The sequence below is a fragment of the Choloepus didactylus genome, chromosome 15 (assembly GCF_015220235.1).
Source record: "Choloepus didactylus isolate mChoDid1 chromosome 15, mChoDid1.pri, whole genome shotgun sequence".
Taxonomy (NCBI): Eukaryota; Metazoa; Chordata; class Mammalia; order Pilosa; family Megalonychidae; genus Choloepus; species Choloepus didactylus.
The window spans coordinates 8,971,945-8,982,170 of record NC_051321.1 but is presented as its reverse complement, the minus strand read 5'-3'; the positions used below and the strand labels follow the sequence as shown (position 1 = coordinate 8,982,170).

General features: G+C 51.0%; 1 protein-coding gene across 1 annotated transcript; it reads right to left on the bottom strand.

The window, feature by feature from the left end:
- Positions 1-915: 915 nt before the first annotated feature.
- On the bottom strand, positions 916-3,413 carry NKX1-2 (NK1 homeobox 2). Its single transcript, XM_037803797.1, has 2 exons — positions 3,203-3,413; positions 916-1,646 (listed from the first exon to the last, which is right to left on the bottom strand). Exons 1-2 carry the CDS (start codon positions 3,411-3,413, stop codon positions 916-918), a joined length of 942 nt encoding a protein of 313 aa, XP_037659725.1.
- Between the last annotated feature and the right edge of the window lie 6,813 nt (positions 3,414-10,226).

Below are 10,226 nucleotides of genomic sequence, written 5' to 3'. Positions count from 1 at the left end.
AAATACTGCAAAACAAAGCAGACAGTCTGATGCATAGACTTGTGTGTCTTTCCTTGAGCCTCTGGTCCTCTTCATTATCATTTTTTTAATGAATTTGGAACCATTGCTGTGGTTTGTCAACACTGTTCTCAAAACTTGCAGTGTGGAAGGGTGTCTACTTTAGTAGATCAGTCTAGCTACAAAGCTGAGTTACATTTCCTAGCACAAACTTCTGGTCTACTTGGGAAAATTAGGAATAGACGGTGAAGAGTCTATTTGGAGCAAGAATTGCTTTCAAGTCAGAATCCTCAATGAACATCTAAAAATGTTGCGTTCATATGCTTTTTTAAAATAGTCCATTTCACAACTGCGGTGTGTGCTTATAGGAGTAGGTCTCCCCCCGTTCTGTTCAGTATTTGGGAATGGAAGAATTGCTGAGTTCGGACCAGTAATCAACTATAAAAAGAGAAAGCTCCTTACCCTCGGAGTAAACTGAAACCTTTGCAGATTCCACCCTAGGTGTGAGCAGCTGGCGGACAGGCGGCCTTGGCTCCCTCGTCTCCCAACCCCCCACCTTTGCCCCGCGCGGAACACTGAGACCCTTGAATTGAATTAAGCCTGACCCACAGTAAAGAGCAAGGTCGAGCAACCAGAAGATGTGAGGGCACCCTTCGACTCCCGACACTCTTAAAGTCCCTTTTGTGGATTGCGTGGATTCAGATGGTCCACAAGGCAGGAAGGAGCGCGGCTGGGAGTCCACCGGCAGCTTCTCCAGGCCCCCTGGCGGCGTCTCCAGGTAGCAGGAAGGGAAGGGGGCGCACACACCCGTGCGCCGCGAGGGGGCGGTCCCTGCGCCGCGGCGCCCCTCGGTGGAGAGGGAGAATCACACACACTCTTTAATCTCGACGAGGTGGGGGCCCCAGAAGGTCTCTGCGTTCATAGGTGCGGGGTATAGAAAGGGGTCATATAGGACGGCCTGAGGAGGGGCGCGAAGGGGCCCCCGGCGGCGGCAGCAGCCGTCAGCGGGAAAGAGGAAGCGGCTGGGAAGAGGACGTTGGCCGCGGAGTAGGAGGGGAAAGTCTGTAATGGCAGCGCTCCAGGGCCCGGTGGTCCCGGGCTGGCCCCCGCACCGCCGCCGCCCGCTGCCGCCGCCGTGGACGACCCGGGCGCGCCGGGATAGGGCGCACCGCCCCCTGCCTGCGTCGCGCCGTCCGTGCCCGGATTCTGCTTCTTCCACTTGGTCCTGCGGTTCTGGAACCAGATTTTGACCTGCGTCTCAGTGAGGCTGAGCGACAGCGCCAGGTTCAGGCGCTCGCACACCGACAGGTAGCGCGTGGCCCTGAATTTGTTCTCTAAGGCCACCAGCTGCTCGTAGGTGAAGGCGGTGCGCGCGCGCCGCGGCTTGGTGCAACTGGGCTCTGCACGTCGGCGCCGGGGCCGCGGGGAGTCTGGCGAGCCTGGGGAACTCGCGGCGCCGCCGCCGCCAGCGCTGCGCTCTCCCGCAGCCAGAGCCACAGCCCGGGCCTCCGGGGAGCGCGCGGGGCCGGCCTGCAGGCGCGCAGCCCGCTCCAGACGGCCGGCGCCCTCAGCATCCTCGTCCTCCTCCGCGTCCTCAGCCTCCGAGCCCTCCAGGGGGGACGCCGCGCCCGGGCCTCCGCCCTCAGCATCTAGGGGAGAAGGGGGGCGGTGACTGGAAGCCCGTAACCACCCGCCCTGTCCGGATCCCCAAACCTCCTGCAACCCCCAGCTTCGCCGCTCTCTCCATATCGCGCTCCTTCCCCCTCCATCCCAGCTGCATCCTCCAAAAGGTCTCCCCAAAGTTGGGGTTTAGGAGTGCGATGCCCCCTTGCCCCTGCACTTATGCCACCTAGTAGGCGTTCAAGAGGAGATGTTGAATGAATGAATGACCCCCCTCCCCATCCTCTACCCCATCAAGAAAGGGTTGTGACCCAGGGGGCAATCCATATAGGTTAGATCATTGTATATGAAGATATCGAAACGTCAAGTGCGTTTAGGGAGTGTGCCTCCCCAGTCCTCCCTTTGGTCTGGGACTCCTAGCAATTAAAAAAGAAGTTAAGTTCTCCCCCACCCCTCTTTTAAAGTGAAATTCCCCCTCTCCCATCTTCTCTCTCCTGCGTGTTAATAGAGTTTCAGATTTGTGCGGGCCGGATCGATAGATGTCATCTATTAAAGGTAAGTTTTAATCGAACAGTATTAGGATCAGACAGGGAAAGGGGGTTTGAAGTCGGTACCTGCAAGCTGCGGGCAGGAGATATGCAGTCGCCAGTAATAGAATATCGATCACCGGGATGGAGTGGGGGGAGCGCGGTCCGTCGGAGGCGCGATCCGAACAATTACCAGGGCCGCTGCTCCGCCTCCAGAGGCTCCCGGAGCCCCAGACAATCGCCGCCAAACTTGGAGAGGGCAAAGCGGGGTTGCTGCGCGGGATCCAGCGTCCCCAGGGACCTGCGCCCCGGTCCTGAGCCTGCCTCCCGGGAACCTCGTGCCCACCCCTCTAACCAGCATCGTCCTGCTGCCTTTCATTCTTCCTTCTAGCCACAAACTTCCCAGTACTACTCACCAGGTTTCATCAGCGTTAGGAGCAAGTCAAAAAGGGTTTCAAGAAGAAAGGACAAAATACCTCCCAGCTACCCGCCCCCCCCCAGCCTCCGCCCCGACCCTCTGTCCCCAGCCCCAGTCAACATTTGGGTCTCTGGGAGAGGAGCGCGCGGGGCGGCGGAGTGCGTCTGCGGGTGTGTCCTGGTGACTGGGCCCCGGGTGCGTAATCCTGACCTCGCCACCCCGGGCACGGGACAGCCTCAGCTCCCTCATCCATAAAATGGGGGTGACGTTCATGATGCCGTCTACCCCCAGGTTCCTTAGTTTTTCGTTACTGGCGGGCGCGTTAAATGCCGGATGAATGAATGAGCGTGGGCGGGAGGAAATCACAGTCGCGGGTCTTACCCGCTTGGCGGTGAGGAGTGACCGGCGATAGGTGGCAAGTACCTGCCCTGGGATGCTGGGGGTCTCTTCTCAGCCTCGATCCAATACCGTGGCTGGGACTATACTTCGCACCTCACCCAGTGCGCCTTTTCCCTCTGGGAAAGACGCCGCTAAGGGCCATTCGTTTGGTTTCTGGCTTCCGTGTCCCCCATTCCCCGCCACCAGCCTGCATCATCTGGGCTGGGGCTGCGGGGGGCCGGGAGTCGCCTCGCGTCCTTACCAGGGATCTCTCGCTGCCAGGCCGGGTCTCCGAGGTTGCCGTCCTTTCCCGCTTCGGCCTCCAAACTTCTCTTGGCTTCCGGGGGAGCGGCGCGCACCGCCGGGAGCGCAGCGCGGGTGAATTTCTGCGGGTCCAGGATGTCCATGACCGAGAAGGAGATCTTGTGGTGGGAGGGAGCCGCCTTGGCCCCGCTGTCCTGCCATGCCAGCATGCCCGCCAACCGCGGACCGGAGGCCGGGCGGCGCGGGGTCCGAGATGGCCACGCTCGGGCTTGCCTTGCGGCTGTGGCTTGGCAGCAGCTCTCCAGCGCGGTGGAGGGTCGCTGCGGCCAAGTGAAGCCGGGGATGGGGAATGGGGGATGTGGGATGGGGGCGGGGCTGGGAGAGAGCCACGGGGGGCTGCAAGCCAATTGGCACTTGCGCGTCGGAGGCCCCCACCACGTGTAGGGCGCTCTCGAAAAGCCCCCGGACTGCGGGCGCCGCTCTGTGGCCTCATCTCTACTCACCAGGCGCCTCCGGGCACCCTGTGCGGGCTCCCGCCCCGGCAGCGCCGCGGGCTCCGCGAGCCTCCACCCAACCCGGAGAGACTCCGGGTGTCCGCGAGAGCGGGACGGAGGGAGAAGAGCGGGAAGCTTCCATCCGGTGGATCTCCCCAACACACACACACACACGCACACATACACGCACGCACACACCTCTGACTTGGGTTTTTTGCTCTCTCCCCGGTGGACCCGGCTTCGATTCGGGATGCAGTTGAGGCCAGGAATGATTGCTTCTCCAAGGCAATGCTCACTGCATCTCCTGCCCGGCTGGTTGGTCCCAGGCCTGGGCAGCTCAGACTGAAAAATCCTGTGTCCTCAGTTTACAGATTGCAAAGCCCTTGGGCTTGCAAAATTCTCCTTTGATTCCCTGAGCATCCCTGTGCAGTGGGCGTGGCCGGGGCAGTTTTCAAGCCCAGGACGTTGAGGTTCAAAGAGGAGAAGTGATTTGCCCAGGTGACAGTGAATTGGGGACAGAGGTGGATTCGAACCCAGGTCTGAGAAATGGAGGTAAGAGAGGAAGAAACTTCTGCACAACATCTGCACTCCTTCCTATCTTCGGGGGGAAGGGAGGGAGGCGGATAGGGCAAGCGGATCAGAAGAGCAGTGGAGTGCCGGGCAGGTGCCAAGGCCCCCCCACAGGCTGCCTCTGGGCTTTGGGCACCTTGGTAGGGCTGCCGGCCCAAGGCCCAGGTGCGATGGGTGAGGGTGGCTGTGACCTACAAACGACCCTCAGGTGCCATTTCAGGCCTTCTACACAGTCAGAGATTCGTTTGCAACAGAAACTTGGTCTCTGGGAATCAGGTGGCATCTTTGACCCTCAATCCCCTTCCAGCCCCAGGAAGGCAAAGGTTAAGAGATGCCGGTCTGGTTTGAATTTAAGGCCAGAGAGCAGTTAGGATTGAAATGACCCCATCTGCCCCTCCAGTTCCCTGGGAGGGTGAACAACAGTGATTTGGGGAAGCTCCCACCATCCACACCTATCCTTTCGTTTCTTTTCCCCCTTTTCACTGGGGGAGCACATTGCAGGCTAGGGGCCCCCAGGCATCTGTATCAGAGGCAATTTCTGAGGCATCCCCCAGCCCCTCCACGCAGAACCACCTCCAACTCCGCCATTCCTTTCTTCCCCGCCCCATGGGGTTTCCGAACAATGATCTGGCCATTAATATTGTCTGAGCAGGTAAGGAGGAGGAAGAGGAGGAGAAACCTTCTCTTTAAAGTGTTGGGGGCTGCTAATCCCATCTGTTATTGAGGAGGCGGCCTCAGAGGCCAGCCCCTTGTAGTTTTTCTCATTCAAACCTTGGGGCCCCTCCCAAAGGCGGCGGCCCTATTCACGGCAGACTTTTAAGTCCTGCTGAAATTCAAACCAGCCCCAGTCCTAAAGCGAAGATCGATTGTGCTTTTAAAGCTGAGGAAAGGAAGTGCCCTGCCCAAAACTCGCTGGATGACCACCTGCCTCCCACCAAAGGGAATCCACACTGTGTGAAAACCAAAAGAAAAACCGCAGCACCCGGGAACCTGAATGGGGAGTCCCAGCGCCTCGTGAAATAAGATAGGGTACTGTTTTCTGTTTTGACAACTCTTTCTCACCCAGTCCTCACCTGATCTTTTTTTTCAACTTCCTTTTCCCTTTCTCACCCCTCTCCCTAATGATCTCAATCCCCGTTTTTCCTTTTTCATCCACATTCATATTTTTGCAAAACACTTGTTTTAGCTAGGAATAGATCTGTTTAATGAAAAAAGGTGATTTTCCGTGTTTCCTCTTTTTACCCATTCTTCTGTAGGAAACCCTGAGGCCATTTCCATGGCGTGCTGGGCCAGTACCCCAGGCAGCCAAGAGCTGCCCACATCTAGGTCACTTGACTTCACTTTATAAATTGCCTCAAAATATTTTGAGTTAAATGAATCATCTTCTTTGAGGTCCACAAGGAACTGAAAAAGCGAGATGAAACAGACTGAAGACAAAGTCAAGAGCACAGAAAGGCCATATTCTTAGAAACTGTGGATCTGTAAGAACTCCTTCATCAAAGGTGTCTTGTAATTATTACTTCTTTTTATTGCCATTTATTTTTCCTATACTCCTGATCAGTGTGTTAAGTGCAGCACGAGGTTATGTGACACCTCACACTCAGTACTTGGCTTCTGCAACTGATCACACAGAAGAAGCACCATGGTGTCTCCCATGTCCCATCAACTTTGAAGTCCCATCAACTTATTCATACAACTTAAAGAGAGCCCTAACCCCCATCCAGGCTAAATTAAATTTGGTGGTGGTGGTGGTGGGAGGAGGCCTTTGGGGGATTGTTTTTCTGGGTACCTGCTCTGGAAGAGACCAGGGGGTAGATACAACTTGGCGATGTGTTTGATCCCTAATGCTGGAGCTTCATTCACATCCTCACACATGTATTTATGCCCTAAATATCCCGACATAGCAAATATATACCTCGCCAGCAAGCCCCCTTCCCTCCGTGCATGGAGTTGATTTGTTTTTTCAGCATGAGCATTAGAATTCCGCATGAGTGCTGTCTTTAAATTGCTTTGATGCTAGGTTGGTTCCAACCCTGACCTGTACTGATGGCAAGTGATGGCTGTAACAAGCTCGGGATCAATATTCATAGCGGGTGTCCTGGGCTGATAACACCATCCAAGACAATGTTCACTATCAGTGCGGACAGCTGAGATATTGCACCATTAGGGATGTTGTGTTAAATAACCTGATCTATTTCTGAGGCTATTTAATGAATTTCACAGTTTAGATAGTATCTTTAAGGAGAAGGCAAAGGCTACTCCTGAGGCACTGATGCAAATCGATGGTGCCAAGCTGCCCCAGCTATTCTACAAACAAAGTGGCCGATAATTCCAGCACAGCCTGGAGGAGCCCCAGCCCACGCTCCAGACGTGGGCAGGGTTAACAATGGAAAGAATTTGCTGTTCAGGCGGAGGTGGAGGGGGGTGCACTGTTTTTGTGAGCCCTGTTAAAGCAACTTAGATAAAATCTGATGTTCCTGAAATAAAATAGAACTCACATTCTCTAGGTAAAACCCCTCAGTTTGAGCCAGCCCTTGGGGTAGGACATCCATGCCAAAGAGACAGCTTCATAAGATGCAGCTAGGTGAGGAAGGCGGAGACACCAGAGGTGGGATGGGGGTGGGTGTCCCCTTCACTTGTGCCCTCAGCTAGCTGACCCCAAGATGTTCTTCAGTGCACACTGGTCTCAAAAAGGGCAGGGGGTGATGTGCTTGATTTTAAAAGTAAACTGCTGAGAGCAGAATCAGTTGTTTGTTTACCTGACTCTCTGTCCCTTGGTGCCGGAGAGTTCATTTACGATTAAGGCTAGCATTTACCATTCTCCACCACAACTATTCCTTTTTTTTCCTCTCTCTCTCTCTTTTTTTAAAATTAAATTCAGTTTTATTGAAATATATTCACATACCATACAGTCATCAATGGTGTACAATCAACTGTTCACAGTACCATCATATAGTTATGCATTCCTCACCACAATCTATTTCTGAACATTTTCCTTACATCAGAAAGAATAAGAATAAAAAATAGGTAAAAGTAAAAATGAACACCCAAATCATCCCCCCATCCCACCCTATTTTTCATTTAGTTTTTGTCCCCATTTTTCTACTCATCCATCCATACACTAGATAAGGGAGTGTGATCCACAAGGTTTTCACAAGCACACTGTCACCCCTTGTAATTTACATTGTTATACAGTCGTCTTCAGGAGTCAAGGCTACTGGGTTGGAGTTTGATAGTTTCAGGTATTTACAGGGATTTCTTTTTAAAAACCCACCTCAGAGACTTTGTCAAAAATCAGTTCAAAGTGTAACCTTTTCAGTTGTCCCCAACTGCAGCCAAAAGAAAAATGTTTACTCGACATATTTCACTTTAAGAAATCAGTATTTGTTCTTAGAAATCAACAGGTTAAAAAAACAATCAACTTTTTTGTCTTAGAAATGCAGAGGAAGTGTCAAAGGTGATAAAGCAATAGGGGTTACATTGGTAATAAGAAAACATGTTAATTGGCCCTGACAATAATAATTAGGATTAATATATTAATATAATTATGTTATATAATAATTATATATTATGCAATTTATAACATATAATTACATATTGATACAGCATTAATAATAAGTAATTGTATTCATAGCTATCCTTTCTTGGGCACTTGCTCTGGGCCAGGCACTGGGCTGAGCTTTTTGCACACATTATTTCATTTAACCCACCCCACGACCCCGTAAAGCAGGCACTATTATGCCCAATTTGCAGCTAAGAAAACAGAGCTTAGAGAGGTTTAGTAACTTGCCCAAGACCTCACCACGAGGAAGTGGTGGAGCTGTGATTTGAATCTAGGCAGTGATATTTCAGATCTCAGAACCCAGTAAGGTTCTTATCAGGGAAATCAACTTCCTGTCCCAGGATGAAAGCCAGTTTCAGACATTTGTTGAATGGTTTTTCCTTCAAAGTTTCACAGGGAGCTGAGATTTGTAAGGGGATCTCCGAGAAAATAACCAAAGTGCCAGCACTGCCTGGATGTATGCTGCAGTGCAGGGTTCCGAATCCAGCTTTGGAAGCTCTTACATTCAGCTTTGTCTGAAGTTCTTAAGATATTCCCAGGAGAAGCCTGAGAAGGTAATTGCCAGGCATCCACATTGCTCTGGGCATCTGGAAAAGTGGAGAAATGTCATTGGGAGAAAGAGAATGGGAACAAAATATCAAGTGACAAGCACAGGACATATGAAGAGAGAAGGAGCAGAGCCACAAATGCAGTCTGGGCTCTTTGTGAAAGTGAACGCAGCATGTCACTTTAATGCTGGACTAAAGAGAGGCACTGGTGGAGGAACGACCAGGAGGCAGGCAGAGGTTTGCAGGTGCTTGATGCAGGCTTCCCCATAGAATGGGGAGCAGGATGATTTGTCATTGTTAGGTGGTTCCTACCAGGTAGATGTCGGAGCCCTCTCAGTACCCACATTTCATGCCTTCATCGTCTCTTCCCTGGACTTGCTGTCACACCAGTCTCTCTACCTCGCATGAGTGTGCAAATTCCAACCCTCTAAGGGCCAGGCTGTGGCCTAAACGAGCAAAGCCACCTGGGCAAGAACCATGGCAGGCTGGAGTGTCCCTTTACATCTCACGGCAACCCTGCTGCTGCACAGGTTGACAGTGACCTTGCAGGGCTGCTGGCCAGCACTGCCTGATATCTGTATTGTCCACAAGAAGCTGGACATTGGGATTTTAAATGCTGTGACCAATTCAAAATGTTTAAAAGTGGAACATCAGAAACACACCTGTGCACAGACACTTTCACACCAATGTTCATAGCAGCAGTATTCACTATTGCCCAGAAATGGAACCAACCCAAGTGTCCTTCAACTGATGAATGGATAAACAAAATGCAGAACACACATACAACGGAATATTATTCAGCGGGAAGAAGGAATGAAGTCCTAAGCACGCGACAATAGGCATGAACCTTGAGGACATTATGTTAGGACATAATGGACAAATATCGTATGACGTCACTAATATGAACAAAATTATAATATGTAAATTTATAGACATAAAATCTAGAATATAGGTTACCAGGAGATAGAATGAGGCTAGAGAACAGGGAGCAGTTGCTTAATATGTGCAGAATTTTTAACTAAATTTTGAACTTAAACGTTTGGAAATGGATAGAGGTGATGATAGTACGTTATTGTGCATATAATTAACAGTGCCATATTGTGTGTAAATGTAGTTGAAAGGGGAAGTTTAGAGTCATGTATGTCACCGGAAGGAAAGCTGGAGTTTAAAACATGGGAATATGTAATACAGTGAATCTTGCGGTTGACAATAATTGTGATTAACAGTAAAAATATAAAAAAAGGTCTTTCATGAGCTAGAACAAATATGAATATTATTGCAAAGAGTTAACAATAAAGGAGTATAAGGGAAAAAATGTACCTATTGTAAACTATGGACTATAGGTAACAGTGTCATCTTAATATTCTTTCATCAACAGTAACAAATGTACCACAGCAATACTAGGGGTCAGTAATAGGGGGGATAAGGGTATGGGTGTTTGGGGTTTTCTTTTTTGTTTTTGGAGTAGTGATTATGTTCTAAAATTAATTGTGGTGATGAATGCACAACTATGCAGTGATACTGCAAGACATTGATTGACACTTTGGATGAATTGCATGGTGTATGAATATATCTCAATAAAATTGCATTTAAAAATAAAAATTCAAAAACATGCCTATGGATCACGACTTTGTGACCTCAGCTGTGCACGAGCCAAGCGTGACCGTCTCGTTCATTGCTCACAGCGTTTTGATGGCTCACTGTGGTTTGTGGGATGGAGACTCAGTGTCCTCAGCAGTGGATGAGGTCCTTCGAGGTCTCACCTGGATGCATGTGCAGCCTGGTCCCCAGGCAGGCCATGCTCCATCTGAGACGCATGTGGGGCCCCTGCCCCATGCACGCTGTCTT

Bases quoted from the DNA above. Each gene is read 5' to 3' on its own strand.
- NKX1-2 (XM_037803797.1), bottom strand. From the start codon at position 3,413: ATGCTGGCATGGCAGGACAGCGGGGCCAAGGCGGCTCCCTCCCACCAC. The intron at 1,647-3,202 runs GTAAGGACGCGA...CTTCTCCCCTAG, and splicing joins CTGGCAGCGAGAGATCCCTG to ATGCTGAGGGCGGAGGCCCG.